The 11,829-nt window shown below is 42.5% G+C and overlaps 1 protein-coding gene across 1 annotated transcript; it reads right to left on the reverse strand.

The window, feature by feature from the left end:
• Nucleotides 1–364: 364 nt before the first annotated feature.
• On the reverse strand, nucleotides 365–11,437 carry abhd15a (abhydrolase domain containing 15a). Its single transcript, XM_034700599.1, has 3 exons — nucleotides 10,529–11,437; nucleotides 4,054–4,406; nucleotides 365–2,319 (listed from the first exon to the last, which is right to left on the reverse strand). The coding sequence occupies exons 1-3, from the start codon at nucleotides 11,048–11,050 to the stop codon at nucleotides 1,662–1,664; spliced, it is 1,533 nt and encodes a 510-aa protein (XP_034556490.1). The 5' UTR covers nucleotides 11,051–11,437; the 3' UTR covers nucleotides 365–1,661.
• Nucleotides 11,438–11,829: the final 392 nt, after the last annotated feature.

Raw genomic sequence — 11,829 nt, forward strand, 5'->3', positions numbered from 1 at the left:
GTAAAAGAGAGCAGGATGTTTTTTTGTCAAAAGTTTTTAGTATTGAGGTGCCCTGGGCCTAACCATCTAAGCATGCCCAATATACAGAGGCTCTAGTCTTCGATGCAGAGGTTGCTGGCTCGACTCCCAGCCTCCACCATTTGTTGCATGCCCCCAACTCTCTACCCCCCAACCTTTCCTTTATCAATAAAGGTGAAAATGCCCCAAAACATTTAACTTAAAAAAAAAAAAAAAAGGCTCTAAGGGACATGTACAGGACAAAGTCAGCAAAGAGATGGAAAGCCCTGTTTTCTCCACAGGGGGGCGCCAAAATCAACACAAACGTAAAGTTTCTCACACTACAGATTGAAAAGCCCAAGTTTGTCATCTTTGTTAATTTATTAGTCTTACATGTTTGCAATTTCATCACATCATATATTACATTTAAGAGGCAAATAATATTCTTATAAAACAATATAAAACAAACATTAGTTAACAAACAGGGCCTGGTATTTTTGGACCCTGACATCATGATTCCAAACCTTTGCTTTTTCATTCTTTATACTGTTGAGCTCTACTTTATAGGGTTCCTTATGGAAACACTACCAACACAATACTCTGCCTAATTGAAAATGTGTATTATTTATCACCCTGACGCACCAAGTTTGTAGGAGTGCCTACATTTACAAGTACTTAAAAATGTCTCAACTTTCTTTATACTGCCAAATCGCAAAGACTCCATCTCAGTGCCAAAGCAGCCATCAAGCTGCAGCACAGAGATTAAGAGACGAGACAGGAAAATGAGAGCTTTCAGCCACCTAGCTTTTAAAAATATTATCCCATTACAACACACACTTTCCACTTACAGCAGACTTAGTGGCAATCACATAGCATTCTCTTATTCTTGGTAACACAGGACCAGAACATTGATACATTTCAAAGATACAAACAGTAAACTCCCTGTACAATGCTACTGTGAAGTCTATCAACCCTGTTTGACATGTAGCTCAAGTTTATTCAACCTTTTTTACATGATTTAATTTATTTTTCTACTCCAGGCACATTTTTTAAACACATTCATCCCCAATAAACACTATTTGAGTGATATACAACCGCATGTGTTGAGCTTATACGTGTGCCAAATGACAATACCCAGTCGTGGTTGCAAATATAGCAAACTATTGAATGTGAGGCAGATGTGTGTGTGTGTGTGTGTGTGTGTGTGTGTGTGTGTGTGTGTGTGTGTGTGTGTGTGTGTGTATGTGCGTGTGTGTGTGTGTATGTGCATGTGTGTGTGCATGTGTGTGTGTGTGCATGTGTGTGTGTGTGTGTGCATGTGTGTGTGTGTTTATAAACTGTGACAGAATCCTTCAGTTTTAATAGCTGGTGGTGAAGAGATTTGTGTCAGTCTGTAGGAAATATAAATGGCTGTCAGTCTGAAGTTTAGTGTCAGCTGTTGAACGGAAAGCAGCAGCGCATGAGCTTGTGGTCTGTCATGATCTTTTAACGACCCTTGAATTTCATCGCTCACATCAAGTGTGTGAGAACACACATCCTTTCTGGGTAACTATGAACTCAGCACCTCACAACTCCTGAGTGTCTGAAGGGTGGAGAACAACCCGAATCCCTCACATGCAGCTCAGAAAGCATCGTTGAAGTCCATTAACTTCCATTAGACTCCCTTATCGTGTATAGGACCTCTGCCAGTTGTAAATGGCATGGATATTATGGGAACACGCTGGCATTCGTTTACACGTACTGACACTTCGGTGGCGGAAAACCCTTCCTCCTGCCCCTCCCCCGAGCCCCTTCCTCCTCGCGGCAAGCTGCTTTGCCCTCTCCTCCGCTGCAAAGAAGTCTGTGGTCGCCCTGAAGAATTCCAGCAGAGCTTTGTGGCTCCAGTTGGTCCCTCGTCTCTCGATCCCGCTGTTTGGCACGCCTGCAGAACCGACTGCACAAAATGCACTCTCCTCCAGCTGGGTGGAGAAACCACAGTGACCTCCACGTTCAGTCAGGAGGAGAAAAAAATGTGGGTTGGTCTCAAAGAGTTCCAAGGGGATTGTGGATTGGGTGTCACCACGGATGGGGTCATCCTTGGAGCACACACTCAAAACAGGGATAGCTACTTCATCCACATCTCTTAAGGGTTCGTTACGTTCCCAGTAAGTGTCCCACATGCCTGAGGTGCTGCTAATACTGGTCCCTGATGGTGCTGCCGGTGCTGCTGGTGCAGAGCTTGTGTGTCCATTCTGACAGAACAGCGACTCCTCCAGGCCTCGTAAGGAACAGCTGGAAAACAGGGTGTCTGTCTGTATGGTCTCACCAAGCACCGTCTTGTACCTATGAGCACAAAAACAAAACAAACAAATGAGCAGAGCGAACGAGGGAAAAAAACAGTTAATCACTTCTGAAGAGCTGCATGGGTCTTATAATCGTTTTTTAGTACTGATTTGAAAAACATTACAAGGGTCATGCTGTTCCACAGAATCAATGAGTTGACACTGAGCAGTCCATTTGTTGCTAGAGTAACTTGATTGGTTCTTAATTGTTTTTGCCTTTCCAATAACTGGTTTGCAAGTAATCATCTGTTTTTTTTACAAGCCCCTTTCAACCATGACTCCCTCTTGGCTGACTGTAATCCATTATTTTCCTTTTTCAAGGTATCCTTTTTTTACATTTTTAAATGTCATGCCTTCTGATTCTTTTTTTTTTTCATTTACTTATTCTATTGACACTCGTGTTGTCCCCAGAGTGAACTAAAAGAGGACATTCAGCTGTTATCTACCTCATTCACAACCCTGATTCCTTAAAATAGGGATGAGAATTTGATGGTTTCATTTAAATACTGTATTTGAAAAGTAAACAGCTTCTTGAGAATTCGAAGTGAAATGTTGTCCCATTCTAGACTGATACAGGATTTCAGCTGCTCAACTGTTTGGTGTCTCCTTTGTCATATTTTTCATTTCTTGGTTTACCAAATGTTTCAATGGGTGACACGCTGAGACCGCAGGCAGGCCAGTTTAGCCCCTACTATTCTACTACAGTGCCATGCTGTTGTATTATGTGCAGAATGTATTTCAACATTGCTGTATTATGCAAGGTCTTCCAGGAAAAGGCAGTGTCTCGGTGGCAGCATATGTTGCTCCTAAATCTTTATATATTGTTCAGAATTAATGGTGCCTTCCCAGATGTGTATACTACCACACTTATGCATCCCCATACCATCAAGGACGCTGGCTTTTGAACTGTGCTCTGATAACAAAGTGGTGATGGTCCCCAGTTTTGCACTTTGCCTCAGTCCATCTTAAAGGGATTGGGCCCTGAAAGTTTACCACGTTTCTGTTATTATATGGCTTGTATGGTTCAGTTTTTAACCTGTATTTGTTGATGCAGCGATGAACTGTGTACACAGTGCCACTTTGGGGTTTGGAGTTCATTGCCATCTAATATCAGTTTTCAGCTTTGAACCTGTTGTACAGACATTTCTCCTGATTCTCTGAATACTTTAATGATATGATGTTCTGTAGATGATGAATTACAATTTTACACTAAGGAACATTATTCTGAAGATGTTGAACTATTTGCTTATTGCCATCTCTCAGAGGGAATTAAACCCCTAGCTACCTACTTCTGAGAGACTTAGCCTCTCTGGAAGGATATTTTTATACCCAGTCAAGTTACCAAACTGTTGCCAATTAACCTCATTGGTTGGGAGCTGTTCCTCCAAGTGTTTCCTTTTTAGCTTTACACAACCTTTTCAGTGTTTTGTTGTCCATGTTCCAACTTCTTTTGAAATGTGTTGCTGGCACCAAATTGGAAATGAGCTCATATAAAACAAAGTGTTATAGTTTAACATTTGATGTGTTGTCTTTACACTTTTTGCAATTAAATAATGGATTTCAATGATTTGCAAGCCATCAGAATCTGTTTATCACAACATTGAAAGCCTATAAAGTTGCTATCGGTTTTTTTTCTTCACTGACAATATCTTATTCTAAAGTTTCACTTCCTTTTTCATCCAGTATTCCCTCTAAGTTCAATGTGTGCCAACATGTTTCCCATCTCCGTCCTTACCTGCTGAGACAGATCTTCTGGTAGAGCACCAGCGCCCATTGCAAAGGCCAGCACAGCCCGTTCTCAAACCAGCTCTGACAGCGGAACACGGGGGACAGGCAGACTGCCGCCGTGACATAGCTGGATGATCCACACTCCCCTAGGTAAGACAGGAGGAGGCCTGAGCCGGTGCTCTCGCTCACTGCGTACAGTCTCCCTGCAGGCTGCCGGTAACGGATGTACCGCACAGCCTCACGCAGATCTGCAGGGTCACCAAACTGCTGTAGTTTGAGGGTGGTAAGCGGGGTGCCATTGTGGCTGCGGCGGTTGAAAACTGCAGGAAGGTAGCCATGGGAGAGTGCAGTTTCACACAACTGTGGAGACAAAAAAAAAACAGTGGAAAAAGCATGTAATGGAGATTTTTGTAGCTCTTTTTTATCAAAGTACCTAATTCCACTTATGACACAGAACTGTATGAATCCATTTGAGCAACATTAAGAAGGAAAGCAACAAACTCCAACACAACATTCTGTGCACAAGCTATGCTGACTTCATCCAATACCCTCTTAAAATGCCACATGGCGGTATTAGTGAGATCTGTTCCCTGGGTTTTAACACCACAGCATGACACAACTCCTCATTTAAGTTTCCATGGTGTTCAACTTAATGTATTTGCAGTTTAACATGTGAGAACCCAGTTTGGTGCCACTTTTTACCTTGTGGAAATACGTTTGTGAGAAGCAGGAGCACCACAGTGAAACTACAGGGCAATTTGGGATTCCTTGGCTTTAGATTCAAAAAGACACTTGAGGAGCAGCAGTTATTTGCACTTCTTCAACAGCATTATTTTTCAAGAGGATGCTGCTTGGCATAAACTAACAATGAGGACACAACCTAGTAAGTTAACTGGTCTCCTGCTATAAGTTGTCATAGATAGAGCTTGTGCCTTCGAATCTGAGAGGGCCCGAGTAGACCCTGGAGGCTAATATTATGGTAGTTTTTGTAAGCTGCCATAGAGAACAGAGTCAACTGATCAGCCCAGAGAGCCTCAACCTGCACTATGCAACTTCTCCTTGAACTGGGCTGAGAGCCAAAGCTGGCACTTGAGAGCGGGAAGTGTTTGAGCACAGAAACCTGTGATCTCATGTCTCCGGCAGGAAGTCTTCTCTTTCAGCCAGCTGCACTGTCGACAGAAATACTCCAACCTTTTTTTTTTTATCAGTTTCTGAATAATGCTGAAAGTGAAGGAGAAGGATGTTTTTGTCAATGCCAGCAGAAGGTTTAGAAAAAAAAAGATGCTCAATTTGGAAATCTCACTCATCAAAAAAAAAATCATGTCCAAAGCTCCAGTGAGGAACTTTCATTTTGTGTTGATTGTGTTAAACCCTGCAGACAAAGCAACGTCTCTTAACTCTTTGCTTATTTTGTCCCGTAAATCAGCAGAGATGCATGCTGGGAAGAGTGCAGAGGCAGACAGAGATTTAATCAGCCAGATACATAACTCAGCTGTCTCAGGGAAGATGTGAACAGAGCTAATACTCTGGAACGCCATTCATTAATTCAATCATACATTCATTCCCCTCTTCTTTAACGCTTTCCGTAGATACAATTTCAAATAAGATGAGGGAAAAGAAGTATTTCAAAGCAGTACAAAGCCTTTGAGTTCAGTTTAATTTCCACAGATATTGAGACACACACCGAGGCATTCCACAGTTTGAACTGTGTATGAAAGCCAGGCCAAGTGATGAATGTAGCAGATCAGTTTAAATTAAGTGAACTGAGTGTGAGAGGATTTACTCCAGCCTGCCTTCCTGCTCAGGTATTAATATTTTATTTAGGTGTAGGAAATAAATCAGACACTGGTGATTATGGTTTGAATCACTCAGTGTAATCTGCACAGAGAGGGATGAGTAACAACTGTTCAGGGTCAGACTCTAAACACACCTAGAGGATGGAAGACAGATAAAACGAGAGAGCTATTTGCAGGGAGGGTGTAGGATCTGCTGTATCATTCGTCATTTTTGTTTGGAGGTGTAACAATGACTAATGACACAGGAAAAATAGATTTTCGGACAATCTGATAAATGGATGATAAATGTCAGCAGCTCAGAGGGAACATACAGTATGTGCTGAGCGCTTCCTTAATGTGAAAATTCGATAGATTTAATTTCTGCAGCAGCTCAACCTACTCTCTTAATGGTACCCAGTTACTGGAAATACTTTTCCTTAAGTGTAATGAATTTAACTGTCTCTTCATAAATCTGAGCGTCTTTGCAGAACAGTAGAAAAACAAACAGTAGCTCCTCCAGCAGATTTCTGCCTGAGCTGATAAACTGTCAGCTCAGTGACAAATTCCATCAGCAGGGACTCCAGACACTGGCCAACACTCCAGCTCTCTCTCTCTCTCTCTCTCTCTCTCTCTCTCTCTCTCTCTCCCTCTCTCTCTCTCTCTCTCTCTCTCTCACACACACACACACACACACACAGGCAGCATTTATTCTCCCCTCCCTCTGTGCTGAAACAATGACGCAGACATAAATGCAAGAAGGCTCCTAAAGTTCCACAACTTCTCCCAGCGGCATTTTAAACCCACTGATCCTCGTCCGTGAGACCACCTCCAGTGTTAGACAAACTTCAGCAGCCCCATCAGGACATGTGGCCACAAATCAAGTTAAATGAAGGATGTTATTCGATTAAAAGCCTTTTACAGGAAACAAAGCATCTCACTACAATGCTCTGTCCTCTATCCAGGTCAACAGTTGGCCTAAAATACTCTTTGACAGGCTGGAAAGGCCAACAGAGGACAGTTTTCCTTCTAAATTACAATACGTACAAGACTGTAGTCAGTTTTATAGATGATGGTTTACACAAATACGGTAGGATTTGTAGTCTTGTGATACATGGTATCACTGTGTTTTTTCAGCACTGAACTGTTAAGAATCACAAAGACATGATGGGACAGAAAACAGATCTAAACAGAGTTATATCCACCTTGTGTTTTTTCTCACTTATGGATTTGTTTCCCTGTGAAAACTGTGATGTTTTCTCAAGCCTTGGATAAACTCTTTTCTCATTCAGGCCACAGACATCCCTGTGTATGCACTAGGTCTTTGATTTCAATTTGCTTAAAGGTTTCTGCGATAGAGACATTTCCAAGCCTAGAACTGATTAACTTCTAATGCCTCTATTACCTCTCTCACTGATCCATTAACGTCTGTTAATAGTAAACTTTTCCCACATTTCCTGCTCGGGTGCTAAGCTATTTTCCTATGCCACAAGTTATTTGGAAAATTCAAAAAACCTTTCTACTATAACAAGCCAAAGCAAAATGAATGGTTTAATAACCTAACATTGGAGTGATGAAGGCTAGATTACACATAATGAGAAGATTATGTTGTAATTTAAATCCATATGGAATGAAGATTATGTGATATGTGAAATGAATGCCAGAAGCACACTGAATATAACACTTGTGAATGCAGTGTAAGTAGGTCACAAGGTAATGGTCATACTGCTACAAATCTATCTGCTCTGTCAGGAAAGTGTGACGCGTGTAAATCATATGAGGCAGGACGGCTGCACCAGCTGGATGTCTGCTTCCAGGAACATTTATGGCCTTTCAACACACTGCTTTGAACAGTGATCACAGGCCAACGGGCTCATTCCCCCGTGTCTTACACACCTCGCTTTATTAAACTGGTCTTTTTTCTGACCTTTTTTGATGTGGAGCATGAAAAGAAAAATAGGTTCAGATGATGTTTGTGTGTGTGAGTGTGTTTGGCTGGAGTTGGAGTCGAGAGCTATGTGCCTACTATTCCTGCAGTGTGTCATTTTTACAGCTTTACTCGTGTATGATAATGAAACAAGATAATCTGCCAATGGATCAACTTGAGAGATACCTTTAGGTGAATTAATATAATAAATAGGACTAGCTGTCTCCAACATAGACTGTTTGAAACGTGGATGTAGTCTTAGTGATGCCACCCTGTGGTTTCTGAAGAGGGCTAATGAAGCCCCAATGTGGTGGTCGCCATACTGGAAATGTTCACTGAAACTTACTTCCAGTTGATCTAGGTAATGGCAAAAAGTTGGAGCTAAGGTTGCTGGCTTCATTGGGCCCAGCTGTCAATCATATTAGCCATGCCCCTAATTATGCATAATCTTAACCTTAATACAATCAAAAAACAAAGTTTATAAATATTCCCCCCACCTACAGGTTTTACAAACAAAGAACAGTAACATAGAGATCAAATAGCTTTGTTTTACCAGGTTGTAAACGTGAATTTCTGCTATAAAAAGTTTTTTTTTTTAACATGGGTCCTGTTGTTGTTACTTTTGCTTTTAGAGCCAGCCCCATGTGGACACATAAGGAACTGCAGTTTGTTCACACTTGCATATTGACTTCCCTTTCCAACATCAGAGGCTGCTGCTTTGTTTTCTGTCTTCACAAACAATTTAGCCACTGGTTGAAGCTTCATATTTAAAGCAGGCTTATGATAGTAGCATATATTTTTTATCCAATACTCTAGAAGACATGAAGACTAGAAAGTCACCTGGTAAACTTTCCTTACATTTAAGAAATAAGGAAAAGAATACAGTGAGGGCTGGGGATGGGGACAGAGAAAAAGAGACTCTGAGAAGATGGACTAATAATGTGTTTTCTGCTAAAGTGTTATTTGATTCTGCTAAACATACTGACTGTTTGAAATAAAAATAAAAAGACTTCATGTTTGCCTGTAATTTGAGGACGTTACTACTACTGCTGTGTTGCACTGTGACTCCCTAAAAAGCCATTGCACCGCCTGTGTAGCTACAGTATCATTGTAAACACTGCTGGAAGTGTGAAACAAAGGAGCAGAAAAATCTGTGTGAATCTAAAAAAAAAGAGACAGCTCATTCATGAATGCATGACTCTGAGAAACGTGCTGTATACGAGAAGAGGACAGAGTTTACATTCCCTTCTCTGGTTCTCCTCAGTGTTACTGATATAGACCCACATTTGTGCGAGCCCACACAAACATAGGCGTTTTTTATCTGTCTTTCAGGCACACACACACACACACACACACACACACACACACACACACACACACACGCACACACACACGCACGCACACATACACACACACACACACACACACACACACACACACACACACACACACACACACACACACACACACACACACACACACACACACAGAGGGTTATGCACAGTGAGACTCAACAGTGACAGGAGCAATCTTAATTGGTCTATATCCCTTGTGGTGCCTCAGCTTTCAGGCCTCCCAAGCGGAACCGGATGACAGCATCCAAATACTCTCGGCTGTGCCCCCCCCCCCCCCCCCCCCCCCCCCCCCCCAAAAAAGAGACTTGATGCTCAGATCTGTCTGAATGTGACACTTACTCACCACCATTTCTCTCTTACCTGTCACACAGCATTAATTCAATACTTACTCATAATGCTTTAACACTCTTATATTTTCTGTTTGCTTCTTCACACTTCCCTATCAGTCATCCTCTGTCCTCGTTTTCTTCATAACATAAGAAGTGTTTCACTCTATGTGTGTTGAGTCAGTTCTGACAGGGTTGTTGTTTCTGACGGTAGGCCTCTGACAGATTTGCATACACAGTGTGGAGTAGGGAACTGAAATGAACCAGGATGATACCAGGTGCCCGGAGTGGTGCGGGAGCCAACAGGCATTCATGTGGAGCGGCCCTGCTCTTCCCCAGGCCCCTCAAGTCAAGCGATGCTTTGTAATCCCTCACTCAATTACCTCAGTCAGTGTATTGAAAGAGCAGTTGAAAGACTAGTGATGCCTCTGCATCTGCTCTTTATACCGCCCAGTTTTTTTTGTCTTCCTCAAACTGAGCTCTCTGCTTGGCTTCAATTCACAGGAACTGCTTTGCACAAATGGACACTCCTGATTGCAGGGGCACCTTAAAACATCTTTTAAACCACTGAATGTGTAATTTCAGACTAAATAAAATACTTTATGTAAATATCAAGTGCATTTTATATTCATCTTGCATGATTCCGGACTCTCCATTTTTACATTTAAGATTGTTTTGCTTCATCATTGCTTAGTTTTTCCAGGTTTTGAGGTAGAGACTTGTAGAAAATGAGTATAATGCATAACACATTTGCTCTCTAGCTGTAACTGATTTAGAAACACAGAACAGAAACAAAGTGCATGGTACAACTTTAGAAGTGTGAACTTACATACTGATCTTTGTTCAAACAACTGAAACAAAAGGCTTTATATTAAAAAGTCATGATTAAATAATTGTAGGGTTTGTGGAACAGGCCCATTGGACACATTTCTTCATTTTGGGGATATTGTAGCTGGTCAGCTGTGCGAAAACTTTTTAATAAACTTTTCTATGATTTGTTTGGTTTCTGAATCAATCTTAAATCGTTAATTTGTATAATCATCATAATTTCTTTAAGCTCTACTGTCGAGTATGTGAGAGAAGTCAAAAAGCCACCTTTTACCTTTAACACATTTCTCGTGATCTTCCCAAAAGAGTTGGGGATGATGAGCAGAATAGGACTCGTGGAGTGACTGGAAGTCCTGCGTCGTTTCTGGTAGGATGGCACAGCCCAGTCCAAGGCCACAAGCCCGTCATCACTCAGTTGCAGGTTGTCCCGCACGAACTGGACCGGGCTTTCATACGGCCAGCATGCCTCATACATACTCTGCAGGAAGGCGCTGGCCCGCCACGTCCACCCGAGACACGGGGTGTAATGACTGAAAGTCCTGCAGTGTTTCAGGAGGTAGTTGGCCAGAGCGGACGGTTTGCAGATTAATGCTACGGCGCGTGGTTTCTCACCCGTGCTGTCGCTCTCATCTCGGTCTGAGACGCACCTCCCGGTTTTATCCTTCGCTGCCTGTTGAGAAAGCCCCAGTCCTTGAAGCAAAGCATCCGTCTTGCTCTCGGTGCCAAAATATTTGGAGCCTGGCCAGAAAAGGACCACCAGGATCGTAATACACAGAGCAACAAGCCATTCCAGCATTGGCACGGTTGGAAAGAGCCAAATGAGCAAGAAAGAGGCGCTCCCCACCCTTTAGTCTGGATCTCAAGTTTGTAATTATGATTCTAAATTACAGAAAATAGTCCAAGGTAACATGCTCACTGCTGAAATGTGCAGACCTTTTTTCCTTAACGCTCAGAAATTCTGGACTTTCCCTTCAGTGCCAAAGCGCACCAGCCCCTCTTCGTCGCAGGCGTGATGTGTCTGTTACGCAGCGTTTTTGTCCTTCCAGTGCATTCCAAATCTTACTTAACATTTCTTTTTTTTTTTATGAACGTTCGTCTCTTATGCACTCATCGCAGACTGGAATGGTCACCAGGTCTAAGCAAGTCTGCGCTCGACTGGTGCCTCGACCCAACAGCTGGGAGCGCGAGCTATGTCTGAAAGCTACGCGCAGCTACCGCTAGAAACGCCCCCAATTTTGTCCAGCCCCATCTGAGAGAGCGCAGGTACTGTGCACGCGATTGACCCTGTTTCTTAAAAAAAAACGAATTTAACTTGCATCCAGCACGCCATGCAGCCTAAAATGAGATGCATCGGTTCTGAAATGTAGAGTTGTCTCTGTCTTTGGATCCCTAACAGGAGTCCCCCTTTTGTTATCTCTCTCTGTCCCTCTCTCTCTCTCTTACAAACCTGACACTGTAAAAGTAGCCAGTGCGCATGATCATCAATGGATGAATGAAATTCTTCTGAATGAATTTGGCAACGCGTTCACACTTCGGTCTAATCAGAGAGAGAGGAAGGCAGAGAGAGAAAGGAGG

This window comes from Notolabrus celidotus, chromosome 14 (assembly GCF_009762535.1).
Source record: "Notolabrus celidotus isolate fNotCel1 chromosome 14, fNotCel1.pri, whole genome shotgun sequence".
Lineage (NCBI taxonomy): Eukaryota > Metazoa > Chordata > Actinopteri > Labriformes > Labridae > Notolabrus > Notolabrus celidotus.